General features: G+C 35.2%; 2 protein-coding genes across 5 annotated transcripts in view; both read left to right on the plus strand.

Moving 5' to 3' along the window:
- LOC124442169 (utrophin-like) overlaps positions 1–5260 on the plus strand; it is a 91669-nt gene extending 86409 nt beyond the window's left edge. For 3 of the 4 annotated variants that reach the window (XM_046992650.1, XM_046992653.1, XM_046992652.1), the window contains 5 exons: positions 109–256; positions 1860–2171; positions 2286–2468; positions 3774–4010; positions 4729–5260. In XM_046992650.1, coding sequence (XP_046848606.1) covers positions 109–256; positions 1860–2171; positions 2286–2468; positions 3774–4010; positions 4729–4977 — 1129 coding nt within the window. In that variant the 3' untranslated portion in view covers positions 4978–5260. The remainder of the gene's footprint in view (positions 1–108; positions 257–1859; positions 2172–2285; positions 2469–3773; positions 4011–4728) is intronic. The other variant, XM_046992651.1, reaches the window with a different exon arrangement.
- Positions 5261–8280: 3020 nt separating this feature from the next.
- Positions 8281–10222, plus strand: LOC124442173. Its single transcript, XM_046992657.1, has 3 exons — positions 8281–8483; positions 8776–8832; positions 9304–10222. The coding sequence occupies exons 1-3, from the start codon at positions 8325–8327 to the stop codon at positions 9784–9786; spliced, it is 699 nt and encodes a 232-aa protein (XP_046848613.1). The 5' UTR covers positions 8281–8324; the 3' UTR covers positions 9787–10222.
- Positions 10223–16095: the final 5873 nt, after the last annotated feature.

A 16095-nucleotide genomic window follows, 5' to 3' on the forward strand; every position in this document is an offset into this window, starting at 1 on the left:
AACAGTCATTGACAAGACCATAACAGATCATTTTTAGAGTTACTACACTTAGATTACTAAGCTTTTTGTAGGTATTATATTCCCTGTTGTTGATCTCATTTTATTCAGTAGTTTATTCGACGACTACTTAGTACTGTTCCGCAAAGAGATCGATGAACGCAAGGCATGGATCACCAATAGCGAGAACAGAATGTCTTTAAACTATTTGGAAATTGCAACATTAGAAGGTTTCGAAGAAGCACTTACCGAACACAAGGTAATTTAATGAAAAATGTACTCAATCTTTATTATGAATTTATTTGCAAATGGTTTTTCGAAAGAAAACCTTTTCCTTTGGGTACCTTCAGTTTTTTTATTGTTTTCATCGATGTACCGAGTTATGTGCATGGCTTCTTTGCACTGAACTGTTTCGAATTTGTGCATTTTACATTTAACTAAGCAATTATTATTATTCGAAAATCGGAACAATGTTCCATTTTAAAAGTTTTAATTAGTGATGTATTTAGAATAAGTCAATTATATTCACAGTGTATCGATTTCAAAATAAATTCATACATTGATGTTGTTTATGAACTTCCACAAAGTAAAATTTGCCTCCCAAATTTAAATTATAAACCAATGGAATATTAAAGGGGGAAAATAAACTTATGCAGTTTCTTTTGATTTAAGCTGGATTCACAACTGAAGACATGTTTTGGCACGAAAATTAAGTGAACTATGTTGTTTTCAATTGAAAAACGGTTGTAGCTAAATTTGAAGTAATAAACTATAGATAGAAATTTAAAATAGTCAAGTAAACGACTAAAAATATTACTATTTCTTTATAGAATAAATTACGAAATTTTATAAGTGTTTAGGTAACTTTACATTTCATAAACTAACCTGTGTTCAACCTAGTTATAATTAAACCAGGATAGATATTTTGTTTGTAAACACTACTAACCCATCTCAAGAGGTATGTTTAGCTAAACACAGATTAGACCTGGGTTAATAGTGTTAACAGGCAAAAAATTAATTATGCTTAAAACAAAATTACAAAATTTTTAACTGAAGAAATTTAAAGCAGAATATGATACGTAAGATATGGAACAAGTTTTATGTTTATTGCCTGCACTTACGTATAATTGTTGCGTGAAATTAGCAAGATAGACTCGGTTAGAGGATTTCGACGGCAACTTTTGTTTGCTTTCTTAATGTGTCATCAACGTCAATTTTTCATATACAAATTCGTTAAATAAAATGAATAAAACAGGGAAAAAGATCTACCAAAAAGACTCTCGGTATACAAAAACAATCGCATCTGCACTTTTTTGATTCCGTCATTTATTATATACAATGACGTTGCTTGTATATGTTTGGGGGTGGAGGTTGCATTTATCAAGAACGAGAACACTCACAACTCTTGAAATTCTTGAACATAGAATTGTTCTTGCAAGCAACTGGTTTGATCCTTCCTATACGTATTCAATAACTTCGCTTCCTATTCAAATTGACGCCAGCAATAAGCACACTCGTACTCATTGAGTGCGATACTCCGACTAATCAATGGCAAACTGATTTCTCCGGTGCGTGGAGTAAAAATACCGTCTTCAAATAGTTTTAAGGTTATTTTATTTGAATTCCTACTTGAGTGTGTTTTTAGAATTTGCGTGTTAGTCGTCCAAATTGCTTTTTTTTTGAAGTTGTTTTGTTAAGACCCTACCCATCTTTCCATAAAATTTCTTGATCCCTAGAGATGTTGTGCTCGAACGTGGCGCGTGGTAAATTAATAGGGAAAATTTTCAACAACTAGTAAAGTTTGGCGATGGACTGAGTCTTTCCCCCTTTGCGATCATTGCAGTATTGTTTTTGTTATTTAGCAATTTGAGGAAGAATTATCACAGAAAAACATGGCGAAAATGGTGGACGCCTCCGACCGAGTTCCCGAACTTGAGAACAACCATAAAGTAGACGTGAAAAACCTAGAAAGACGATGGAAAATTTTAAAGCAATGGTCCGATGAATACTCATTGGGATTGCGCACTATTATAAAAGAATGGAAGGAGATCAGTCGAGATCAGGATTTGGTCATTCAATGGTTGGATCCAAACGAAGAAAAACTGTCGAAAATCTGCGAAAAAATACATTGGGCCAATGTGGAAGCATTAAAAAAGCAGATTCAAGACTTGAAGGTGACGTGTAATGTCGATTGTTTCAGTCCTAAATGTTCATTTTACCAGAAGCTTGCCTTGAACGTGTCTCTGTTTATAAGTTAGAGAAACCTAGTAACGCTGTTTGCTTTGTAGAACATTCAGTCCAAACTAGAAGACAATGGACTCCTGTTGTCAAATTCACACGTGAAGGGAATGATGTTAATGAAATTTTTAAGCGACGAAGCAGCTGCTTCTAAAGCTATCGATAACGATCTTTCTCAGTTGGATCGCAGGTGGAACAAAATGGCAAAAGATATCATTGCAAGAATAGAGCTGGTAAGGATTATTTTATCTAGATTGTGTTCGATTAGCAAGCACAATGCAAACACTTTTTACTCTACCAGAAGTTTAAATTACAACTACTATATTTTGTAAGTGTCAGTGGTAATAAATGAGCAATAGATAACAAGAAAAGTCTTTATACTTACGTATTCTTAAACTAAGATAGCGTGTGTTAGCGCACACTGTGATGACTGAACAACAAAGAACTAGAATTGTCTTTGCAGTGAAGAATATGTAACAGGGAACGAAAACTGTCATAACACTACCTTTAATATAAACTAAGATAACGTGTGTCAGTGTAGGTAATGATGAATGAACAACAGAGAACGAGAACTGTCTTTACATTACCTAAATTATAAACTAAGATAACGTGTGTCAGTGTAGGTAGTAATGAATGAACAACCTAGAACGAAAACATTCTCAATACTACCTACAATATAAACTAAAATAACATGTGTCAATGTAGCTAATGATAAATGAGCAACTGAGAAGGAGAACTGTCTTAAAACTACCTAAATATAAACTAAACAACGACCATATGTTGGTAGTGATGAATGAACAACAAAGAAGGAAAACAGTCTTTACACTATCTAAGATTTAAACTAAGATAACGTGTGTTAGTGTAGGTAGTGATGAATGAACAACATAGAACGAGAACAGTCTTCACAGTACATAAAATATAAACTAAGATAACGTGTGTCAGTGTAGGTAGTGGTTAATGAACAACAGAGAACGAGAACGGTCTTTACACTACCTAAAATATAAACTAAAATAACCTGTGTTAGTATATGTAGTGATGAATGAACAGCAAAGAACGAGAGCAGTCTTTACACAACAAAATATAAGCTATTAAATATAAGCTATAAAATATAAGTGTGTTTAGTGTAGATAATGATGAATGAACAAAAAGAATAGTTTTAAAGATAGCAATTGCCATGGTGGATGGCCAAAATAACCTAAGAACTAATTTTAGCGATCCAAATTGGCAATTGCTAACAATGTTTAGGTTTGTTACCTTGTCAAAGTCTCCATTTTTCTAAACAAGAATAGCCTTTACACGACATCATCACACATATTTTGTTTAAGTATAGTTGATCAATGTAAATCATTGAACAGTAAAGATTCATTTCAATAGAGGGTTTTAAAGTATTCTCTTGAGATCAACAGGACAATGGAGAAAGTGGCCATATTGGTGTACCAAATAAAGAACTTCATTTAACTTCTTTTCAATTGGTGCACCAACATGGCGGCTATGACGTCTCGTGAAAATGCTCCAAACATTTCTCTGTTTTTTGTTAGCTTCGAAATATTCAATTCAAACAAGCGGATATAGTTGACAAGAAAAGACGAGTGAATACGTACATTGACGAGACCAATTCGGACTTGGACGAACACGAGACGAAGACGCAACGATTGCGAGGTAACGTATCCGACGAGATGGAAAACGGAGAAACGGAAAAGGAAAGGAAGACGAGATTAAAGAAAGAGAAAGAAGACATGCAGGAGGACGTTATTAAATTGGTGAAAAGTCTTGAGGTATAGAACTACAGAAATAAAATATTTTGGATTCAATTAAAAAAAAACAATGAATGCAACTAATTTTCTAAATAATTGAATCCCAATTTAATGAAAAATTTGCATTGAAGGAATAAAAATTCGGGCTGGCTTTCCCACTGCTTTTCTATATTTGTAAAATACAATTTTTTCAAACTTGAAGAGTTGAAGTTGTTTTGCTTGAATATTTTGACTTCTAAGACGTTCCAATGGGTTGGATTTTGTCCTGCAATTTTCTTTTCGGTATATATATATATATGCCAATCATCTTTGTTATTCACAGTTGTTGAGAAAAATACTTGATGTGCTTATGAAGAGAGATATGCATGAACTGTTTTAGAAAATCCACTGTCATTTTAAAATTTCTTCGCTTGAAAAACTTTTTTGTGATTTTAACAGCAATTTTTGTAATCAAAAATCTTCTAAAGAAGTTTTGAAATCAAAAATATTCAAAAAAAGCTATCCAAGTTTTTTCAATACATGAAATTATTCATTTTACCTGTCAAAATTAATTGGAATCCAACCGTTCATCAATGGACTCTTTTCGATATGAAATTAAGAAGTTCATTGCAGAAAAAACAAGGCTTGTTATGATTTTTACAGTCATGAAAATCATAACAGACGCATGTATTGTATCAAACTTGAAATTTTTCTTAAATTCTTGTTCGCTCATCACGTGTCTATTTTTTCCCTAATGTAGGAAAAGATTTCAATGTTTGCTAATTACCAGACTCTCGTCGATCGCATCAACCACGCCAGCAAAGAACTGGAAGACGTTGCCGATGACGAATCGAAACTGGAACTGCACGATGACTTGGCTAATTTCAACGCCAGGTGGCAAGTTATCGTGACGAGACTCGAGGAATATTCAGATAATGATTTACCGGACTCGAGCATGCTGGGATGTATGGGCTTTGTAAAACGGAAATTTAGCAGTTCGACGTTTTAAAGGCCGCGCATGCGCTATTTTTGCCTATTTATTTTAAATCTAAAAACGATTAAATTTTTCGATATCTTGCGAGATACGAAACTTCAAAATGGAAGTTCGCCCTAAGCGCGGCGATGTTTCTAGCTTTTATCTAATTGGGGTTGGAATTTCGATATGTTGTAGAATTTTTGTGGACTTTCTCCGTCCCCTTTAGCCTTAGCTTAGGTATTGTTTCTGTGAAATATTTATACATTGTAGAGAATTGATGTTCTTGCAACATATAATCACACTTTTCTAAAATTTATGTAGTTGTGTTTTTGATACTTTACTCATCCGAATAGACATATCGAACAAGCCTGTTTCGTGATTTCTCACTCTTTCGGGATGAAATTGTAGTTTTTGTGTATTTTCTTCTTCTTATCAATATTTACGCTCTGCTCTTAAGCATCGAGCTTTGTACTTACGGAGATTCAAATAAACAAAACTTCCTACATATATATATATATATATCTTTTGGGGTAGGAACAGTCGATCACTATTTTACTTTTCATCTTGTCGTTGACCTTGTTCTACTCAATTATTGTTTCTACATACTTTACAAAGTGACTTAGTTACAATGACAAGTAGCTTCCATTTTCATGGTCTTTTAAGGTGTTCCTTTCATAGCACGTTAAATTGTAAGTTGTGAACTTGATCATTTACTAAAATTTAGAAAATTTATCTGCCGTTCTTTCAGTAACCCTTAGAATCTCAAAAAAGTTGATGTATCACCATAAGCGGTTGTGGAATGGGGGTTGACATTGTAACCCTTACCCCAATTTCACAGAAGTGGTAATTATTCTGGCAATTTCATTGTAGCTACATGAAAAATGTTTAATGTATTCCTAATGAAAACGTAAAAACACAAAGGTAGACACAAAAATCGGCAAAAAGGTGAACCCAAGCGTGCACAACGAGCAAAATTCAAAAGTATATACAAAACTAGACATGAAGGTAGACATAAAAGTAGGAACAGAAGTTAACACAACGGCAGGTAGACACAAAGATAGAGAAAAAACTTTAGAAAAATATAGACACAAAGATGGACATAAAGGTAGTCCTGAAGGTAGACATAAAAGTAAGTAGACACTAAGGAAAACAAAAAAATAGATACAAAGGTAGACAAAAAGTTAGACATTAAGGTAGAAAAAAGGTAATCATGAACGTGAACATAAAGATATACATGAAGATAGACAAAAAAGTAGACATTAACTTTGACATAAAGGCAGACACAAAAGTAGACATAAACATTGACATAATGGTAGACACAAAAATAGACATAAAGGTAGACATAAAGTAACGATAAAGGTAGACAAAAAGGTAGATGTAAAGGTAGACACAAAGGTATACACGAAGTTAAATAAAAAGGTAGACATAGAGGTAGACATAAAAAAAACGAAAAGGTAAATACAATTATAGAAGTTGGACACGAAAGAACATACAAAGTTATACACAAAGGTAAATAAAAATGTTTTTTTGAAGTGTCGTTTATGTCGTCTTTTTGAAATGTCGTTTATGTTGTCTTTTCGAAATGCCGTTCATGTCGTTCAAAACTTATCAATATAATCTGTCAGATCCATGTAGTAACTTGCTCTGAAATGTCGCAGAACATTTAAATTCTTTGCCAAGATATAGTAAAACTTGGTCGTAAATATTGTCAGCGTTAAATAAAGTGACGTCACCTTATGAAATATTTGAGAGTCAACAAACCATCCAAGTCATAACGAAGGTATTTTCAAAACTGCTTGTCTAACGCTTGCCGTTGATAGTGTGAATTGAAGTCAAATTTATTCTATGGTTGGGATGACGACATTATTTTTACTCTTTACTCAACTGTATGCAAATATTAAGCTGACCAAACTTAATGCGAGTTGTAATTTGCGAAACACTTAATCTTATTTTCCTTACACTATTTCCTTACCTTTTTACTCTGCAGCAGGTTCGTCGACTTTATTCTATCTTTTATGTATTCATTATACAGTGCTTAATTCATTAAATTGAACATTTACTATTCTTTCTGAAAAATTTTCACGCCATTACGAAACTTCTGGCAACAAATTTCTAATACCTCAAAGTATTAGTTGGGAAAGCAATCTTTATACGTCACATTGAGATGCGTGATGCAATTGACACAGAAATTGTTTGTAAATGGAGTTAATTCAAATGTAATATAGATGATAAATGATTGTTAACTTTTTATGTCATGTAATTTATATACACCTATTGTGATGTCTTTGTTACTGTCCTTGTAATTGTCCTCAAACTATTATACAATCTAAAATATTGTCATTGATTATTTAGAATAAATAAAAAGATATCACGCACATCTTACGCGAGATTTTTACTACACACGGTTGTTGTTTACGAACATCTGGTCACGATTGAGTAATCAACAAATTTCTGGCGAATGAAAAAAGGAAACTTAATAACGATAAACAACTTAAAAATGTATTTTATCTACTAAAAATCAAAAATAAATTGTAGTGGAAGCCCTGTAAAATTGGTTTCAACCGACAAAACATTTATACTTTATAAATTTCACCTATAAAGAGAAAATCTAAAGTCTTACAAAACAAGGAATCTTAAGAGAACTAAAATAGACAATCGTCTGATTTGCACAATCTGACGCAGAAAATTACAAGGACATTCCAATACATGCGCCCCTTCCCACCTCCCACCATGTGGAACTTACATCTTATCTAGATGACAAAAGCGGCTAGTACGTGATATCAAAAACAATTTTAAAAATATATGTTCTACTATGTCTTAAGAAACACTTCTAAATGATAACTTCAGCTTAGAAAGTAGGAAGTCTAAACATCTTTTTTTGTTGTGCTATTACGTACAACTTACCCGGACTACTTTGGCCATCATAAGTAACCATTTCTAATAGATGACTTGCCTTGTGTATGTTCCATTGGCAGGTAGATTTTGTCGGATGCTGTAGGATAACACTAGCATTGGTGGTTAATGTCTTTTAGGATTAACCTGCGTGACAGCCAAACGTAAACAAGCAGTCATCTATGAACAAATACATTAATAAAAGTTATTCTGCCGAGCAGCCATGTATAGGAAAAAAATGTAGCGAGCATACGCATATATTATATCATTGTATCGTTGATTTGCTTTTTGGCTCTATTGTAATTGCTGTTAAGCTCTCCATTGTTTCACTATTATATTCACACGATCTTATAAACATGACGTCATTAGGATTTCTGAACGTTTTCCCGGGGATCTTTTACCCGCTAATCTTGCCGTATAAGGGAATGGAATGTCGCAATTTAGATTGATTCTTGACGTTCTTTAGTTTACAAATAAAAGTTTAGAAAATGGCCACTCTTTATGGCAGTGGAAAAGGTTGTGTTCGGGTTATGGCCGGACTACAACTTTTGATCGGTGTTATAATGTTCGTGTTTGGCGTCGTTGTTGCTGTGCTCGTTTGTCATTGGACCTCTAAGGCTGGCTTGGGCATTTGGATAGGAATAATAGTAAGTTAAACGTCGTACGACGAAATATCTATTTACGAATTTAGATAATAGTAAGTATGCCTTTTACTGTTGTTCTGTTAAAGAAGCGATGGTCAAGGTGAATTTATACATTGAGGTCATAACTTAGGCATGATTTTCGTGTAAATAGCTTTTTTAAAATGAATCTAATTCATTTGAGCTGGTTGAGTTATAATACGAATTGAAATGTCGACACTTATTAAAAATGTCTTTGTGCATCGTCACTTCACTTTCTCATGAAGTAAATCGAGAATCTTATTTGATATTTGTCTAGGTGATTGTAACGGCTTCTGTTGGCTTGTACAGTTGCTCTGTGAATGGCCAGCAAATGGTAAGGAATTTATCGAATTGCTTGAGACTAGAAAGTATTCAATTCTACATTATATTGTACGCCAGGGCTCTCTTGTTTATCCGCAATATATTCACAGACATTGCCAATGAAGTAGAATTTTTACAATAAATGTATCAATAGCTTTGTACGTATGAACATGCATTTTTGAGGAGTAGATTTAACTGACACTTGTCGTCTTCAACGTCACCCAGCTGCCCTTGCTTTCACGCATGCCATGTAGCTAGTAAATAGAGTTTCTCATCTTAATCACACCACTCCATCAAAGAAAAGCTTATATATGGAAGCAGAGTAATATTTTTATTGTGAATGTTAAGGCAACCTCCTACCTTCAAAGATTTGTTAATTTTCAACAATGATGAGAGGGAAATTCACTGGACATAAGACTGGCATGAATTTTTGTAGGCAATCAGAGCTATTGCCAATTATAACTGACCACAAGTCTTTTCATAGATAACTTGGTACTCGTGGCTGTCAATATTTGTTTCAATTCTGACACTCATACTTTGCCTCTGCTATGGTATGGCCATGGCTGATTTCTTTGATGAGATGACAAGCAATAACTCCCCTGTTGACAGATTCTACTCCCGTCAATATGTTGCCATTTACATGAGGACGCACTACTACAGACATTGTACATCATCCGCAATAAGAGAAGAGATTGAAAAGGAACGCACTGGTATTCGAAATATTGTAGAAGATGAAAAGGATGAGGAAAGAAATCTTTTGATAGATATGGAGATTCATGGGAGAAAAGCAATTGGTTTTGCAGCCACTTTACTGTGTGTGGGTGCAATTGCTTTCATCTTTGCCACTTCTTCTGTGATGTATGCTTGTACTGCTGCAGGATGGTTCATCAAGGATACTGGTGATGCCCCTTCAAAGTCAAGTGTCACCATACATCATTCACAAGCAAGTCAAGTTTTCCTACGCTAGTGAGAGCTACTATTGTATCTGTTTTTTTACTATTTGATGTAATTATTCATGTTCGACCGCCAAACATACTGTATGAGACTACGAGCTAGCATGTATTTCAAAAGTGTCATAAAGTTACAAACACTTGCATGTCCATTACCATTGTTCTTCAAATGCACGTAATGAAATATGTAGGTCTGTGCCTACTTTACTTCATGTAATTCTTTTATGTATGGCTTATCAGTTTCTTTTACCAAGTTTTTTTGGCTGTTAATAATTGTATTGTATGTGGTACTTGGTCTTAAATTTTGTTATGCATGTTATAATTTATCATAGACAAATGTATTTGAGTAATTTTTAATACTACAACACTTTCATTTTCTTTGTATGCTGAAAATCTCTATGTTTGTGGTATCCACTATCTAAATTTGTAGTAAAAAATTAACCGCTGGTCAAAGATGTTTGCAGGTTGTGCTCCATGTACTTTTTCGTTTTGGTTATATAAACTTATATTTCTTCGACTTTTTTGTCGGTATGTTAACAAAACCATGAGCAATAGTTTGTGAAAGATTTTTTTACCGTTTCGATTGTTACTTTCGAAATAATGAATTTGTATTCTACTAAAATACGAGAGAAAATCAGTAAAGAGGTTTCCATGACTGCGAACAAGCCGCTTTTGGCGGCCACGTTGGTCAACCGCCACATCATGTCTTCTACTTTGTTCACGTTTCGAAGCTAAAGAAAGGAATAAAATGCGGTAGGAAAGAGGTTGATTGTTTAAGAAAAACGTGCGTAGTTTAAATGCCTTGAGATTTGGGAGAAGCAAGAGAAGGCGTTTGACAAACTCGCGATTCTTGACATTTCACTATGAAAACTTGCCTCTGGGGCATTCGTAAAACTAATTTAATTTTAAAGTTTAGTTTCTAAATCTCGACAATTGAGTATGCCTGGTAAGAATAGTCGGATTACACCTTTTCGCTCAGTTAAAAATTGGAAGAAAGAAAGTGGCTGTCGGTCGGTTGTTGACTTTTTGTCAATAATTTTAGGGCGAGGTGTTGACTTTTAATGGCCGTTTTTATGCTTAAGACGGATATTACGTCTAGATGACTTATACGTCTAATTAAAACCGTCCAGCATAAAGGCGGGTCGACTTTTTTTAACTCAATGCTAAACGGCAAAATCAATTAATCGAGACGAGTTAACAATTAACCATCACTCTGAAGATGACTACCGCGAAGGTTGTCGAAAGGTCAGTCAACAACAACAAAAACAGTCCTTCTCTGCACCCCTCCTATGGTCTGCACCCCTCCCCCTCCACCTGTTGGAGTGTTGGTACTGCCCTGAGTACGAGAAACTTCACGCAGCGTGCTTGTAATTAGTCAAGTTCCAGAATGAATGCACTTTTGTCTTTCGATTGTAATTACTAATAATATAACCTTGACAAGCAGACAATTTTAAGTAAAACTAAATAAAACAATGACGTAAAAAAATAAAACAGTGACTGTCACTTGTAAATAATTATATAAAAGTTTCTCAGCCTGCATTGTAAACTATTAGTCTGGTGATGTCTTTGGAATGAAGACGAAATATTACACAATCTGTTGTCTAAAACTCTTGTATCATCTTGAATATCAAGAAAACGAGATGTCTGTTTTCGGAATTTTATTTTGTTTTACTAATAATATGGGTGTAGAATTTAGAGAAGATTAGAAAATAGAAGAGATGAAACAAGACCTAATGGCAATGAATATGAATTATGGCAATAGGTATTTGCAATGTTGGATGCCTCTGTAATGAGTAAACAAATAAAGTTTTAGTCGGAGCAAAACTATCTGAAAAATAGTCCTGTCGAAATGTTATTTAGGAAATATTTCAACCGTCCGCAATGTTCTTCGGAAGATAACATGCTTTCAATTTATGATCGTGACTAAAACACCACACGAGTACATACGAGTACATACGAGTACATACGAGTAACATACGAGTACATACGAGTGACATACGAGTACATAACGAGTAACATACAGGTACATACGAGTAACATACGAGTGACATACGACTATTTTCTGGTCAAAAAATGAGAAACAACACAATTTCTTCAATACATTGATAATTGCGTTTATTTTTCCTTGTATTTGTGTGGACTTTGGGGCAACCATTTGATGGATTTAAATGCTGAAAAGGTATTTTACTTTCATACTACATTCATTTGTATGTTTTAGTTTTATCTGGTTCTTACCGGATAACAAATACGGCTAACCTGACGTTTACTCCTCTTTTGACTCTGAAGATGACTACCGCTAAGGTTGTCGAAACGTCAGTCAACAACAACAAAAACAGTCCTTCTCAGGACTTTATTAACCACCTGGACGATCATCATTTACAAACATATAACGATACTCCCGGGTTCAAACCATTTACTTTATATATATCATATTATGCGTACAATTTCAGCTTACTTTTAATGTATTTACAATGGCAAAACAGTTAACTATACTTAGCCATTCGGTGAAATTCGTGCATTTTGGATCCTTATCTATAAAGTAAATGGTTTGAACCCGGGAGTATCGTTACATGTTTGTAAATGTAGATCGTCCAGGTTGGTATTGTCCTGAGAAGGACTGTTTTTATTGTTGTTGACTGACGTTTCGACAACCTTAGCGGTAGTCATCTTCAGAGTCAAAATGAATGTATAATCGCTTTCATAAATATGTATTTCCTAGGTGAAAGTGTGTCAAAAAACGCTCAAATACTGGCAAATCGCATCGACAAAATATCAATAACAAACTCAACTAAAACATACAAATGAATGTAGTATGGAAGTAAAATACCTTTTTAGCATTTAAATCCATCGAATGGTTGCCCCAAAGTCCACACAAATACAAGGAAAAATAAACGCAATTATCAATGTATTGAAGAAATTGTGTTGTTTCTCATTTGTTGACCAGAAAATAGTCGTATGTCACTCGTATGTTACTCGTATGTACTTGTATGTTACTCGTATGTACTCGTATGTTACTCGTATGTTACTCGTATGTACTCGTATGTACTCGTATGTACTCGTGTGGTGTTTTAGTCACGATCTTCAATTTATCGTTTGTGTGAAAGACGTACCTATCATACTCATCTTCAAAATGCGCGAGGTAAAGAACAAGAAAAGAAATGAAATCGAATAGTTGTAGAAAAATGAAAGTAAATTTTGTAGTATGATTGCTACTCATAACAATAGTTGTAAGTGTATTCCATTACCAACACAGCAGTACAACATGATAACAATAACATCATTTATTTAATTACTAATTTTAGCAACCCTGATGAGGTTCTTCGATATCAAGCAACTCGTGACAATTTTTGCAAGTGAATACCAACACATCAAAAGCACATAATAACAATATCGTCCATTTAAAGTTACCTTCAGATACATTGATGAGCTTCCTTGAAATCAAGTATAAGTCGTAACAATAGTTGGAAGTTAAATGAAGATATGATCTTCGCACTTTGCTGGACAATTTAGGCAATTGTCTCATGAACCTGAAAAATTCAGGTGACTCAACGGGATTCGAACCCATGACCTCTGCGGTGCCGGTGCAGTGCTCTGACCAACTGAGCTATGAAGTAACACTGTGGTGAGCAGGTCAATTTTGTTGGGGCTGATGTTTTCTCGTGAAAGGAATGTCATATGAAAGAATGTTTTATGCAGCACTTTGCTAGATTTAAGCAATTGTCTCATGAACCTGAAAAATTCAGGTGACTCGACGCAATTCGAACCCATCCTTTCACCAGAGAACATCAGACCAACAAAATTGACCTGCTCACCGCAGTGTGACTTCATAGCTCAGTTGGTCAGAGCACTGCACCGGCACCGCAGAGGTCATGGGTTCGAATCCCGTTGAGTCACCTGAATTTTTTAGATTCATGAGACAATTGCTTAAATTGTCCAGCAAAGTGCGAAGATCATATCTTCATTTAATTTCAAACACCGCACTGCATAAAAACAGTCTTAATAGTTGGAAGTGATAACCAACACAACGAAAACAACAAAAGAACATGATAAAGATATCATTCATTTAAGTCTTAACTTCAGCAACACTGATGAGCTTCTTTGAAATTGAATCAAATGTGATTTGAATTTCTGGGCAAACTGAGAAGCTCAATACTCAACTGCTCTTGAGTGATGCCTGGTATTGCCAGTGACACCATTTCAATCAAAACTTTCACATTTTCATGAAAAATAGCTAAGCTAATAGTTTCTTCATGATTGCCAGAAAGTCAAAAGAGGCGCCTGACATTCTACTACTGTATTCTAGATGCTATTTATTTTCTTACCATGTTTCAGCTTTCACATTTCATTGCTGTGCCTTGAAATTGAGATGTTTTTTTGGATCATTTCGGGCATGGCTGGTAACTTGAGATTGTCTCAACCTCAATGATGGTTACATTGACTTCAGTTGTCGAAAAATTTTGCATTTCTTCAACTACAGCTTCCGAAAAGTTTTCAGGCTCTTCAAACGAAAATTGTTCTGATTTGGGGTTGTTGAGATATACTGTGCCATAAGTTTCACGCCTCAGCCTTATGTTCTGTAACAGATAGGTGACACCTTCCTCCAGTACATCCAATGATTCCTCCCAGAGTATCAGCTTAATGCAAGCACTGGGATTGGCAATGACCAATTCTTGCTTAGATAAAGCACAGTTTCAATTGCGCATGGTGGAAATTTTTTAACCCCACAAACTTTAATGACCTTCGCCTTAACAATGACAATCTGTTCAGGTGATATCTGCTTGAGAGAAAGCTAGTTTTGAATCATGGGGGGTGTACTTTCCTGATACTGAAATCCTACGTCTTCAGTAGAGTGGATTACTTTTGATGCCTGTTGAATAACAATATCTCTATTTCCAAACTTTTCGTTGATCAGAAATCTTGATACTTTGACTGGGCTTCTGACAGCTTCATACTGTACAAAGACATTTCGCTTTTCTGGAGAGAAACACACAGCGTTCTTTTTGTCCGTCTATGGTTTGCAATGTTGCATAAAAGTGTTTGCATGTGTCAGATGTTGATAATTTAACAGGTGAAACTGCATGAAGGTAACCTGCAAGATCCTTCGAAGCTCCAAATGAAAGAAATCAAATGAGCCATTAAATTTAAAAGTCGTGGGTTGTAAAAATTATGTACAAAGCAACTCATAAAAATTATTAAAATTGTCATACCGTGTGGATTACAATCGCTACATTGATTGAAATTATAATGGCTTACATAATGCTTGTCACTTGATACTTACAATCAGATTCCTTTGACTTTTCCCCATTCATTAGTTTTTGTTAAGTTTTGTTATGTAGCCATCTACCTTCCTTAGTATATATTGAGTTACACAAGTGTACGATCTTTCTTACAACGGTTAAACAACTTTTAGAAGTTACTATCGCAAGGGGTGTCCTGACCCGACTCTTGTCAGAAACGTTGATGCGTGGCAGCAACAAGATGTTACGTAAGGATATATTTGGTTCTTTACTAAATATTGTTAATTTACAATAACGGAAAACTAGTAGGAACTATAAAAATATTGTCATGATTACATATCATACAATCATTTAGTAACACTTAACTTAATTGTTTACGAATGACAGGAAGAATATGACAGCATCCCCATTTGCTCTTTTGTTCTGAGCATGTTACGTTTGCAATCCTAAGCAGATACTTAGCTTTTGGTCTTACTTGTGCGAACTTCATAATTTCTACCTTACGTTTCCCAATATTGTCGGCCTAAATTTTTGTAATTTGCTTTTGCTTGCTGATTTTGTAAAAATATGTGTTACATTGTCTTCACTAGAGAGATGCTGCCCGTCGAATCGACGATGGCTGTCTGCAACTGTCCATCTACTGATGGACTTTTGATTGCAGCTGCATGCACAGTGAGAAGAGCATGGTTGTGCAGGCCATGTTCTATTGGCTTGGCCACGTGGTTCCATCTTCAGTGACACAAATGATCGTGCCACTGTGAAACTACGCGGTTGCAGGGAGAGGCCGTCGACACAGTTAATCCGTGAGCGCCCTTTGCTGGCGTTTTTCCCGTTACACCGAACACCATTTACCCATGGCTGGGGACTATTAAATCCATAGCTGGGCAAACCTTGTCAGACAGCAGGGCGTGTCCACACGTCGGTGGGCCTGGCCTGTCGTGACTGCTGGGGGTTTGTCCTCCGGATGTTTCTGTCAGGGTTACCTCACCCTTAGCCTTTGGGCAGTCAAACCCTAACCGCAAGGCAGCGGGTTCCAATTAATTTAAGGGCGCCGGGAACTCGCCCCTCGCCAGAGCCCCGTTAGCCGAA

This window comes from Xenia sp. Carnegie-2017, unplaced genomic scaffold (assembly GCF_021976095.1).
Source record: "Xenia sp. Carnegie-2017 unplaced genomic scaffold, XeniaSp_v1 HiC_scaffold_20, whole genome shotgun sequence".
In the NCBI taxonomy this organism is placed as follows: Eukaryota; Metazoa; Cnidaria; class Anthozoa; order Malacalcyonacea; family Xeniidae; genus Xenia; species Xenia sp. Carnegie-2017.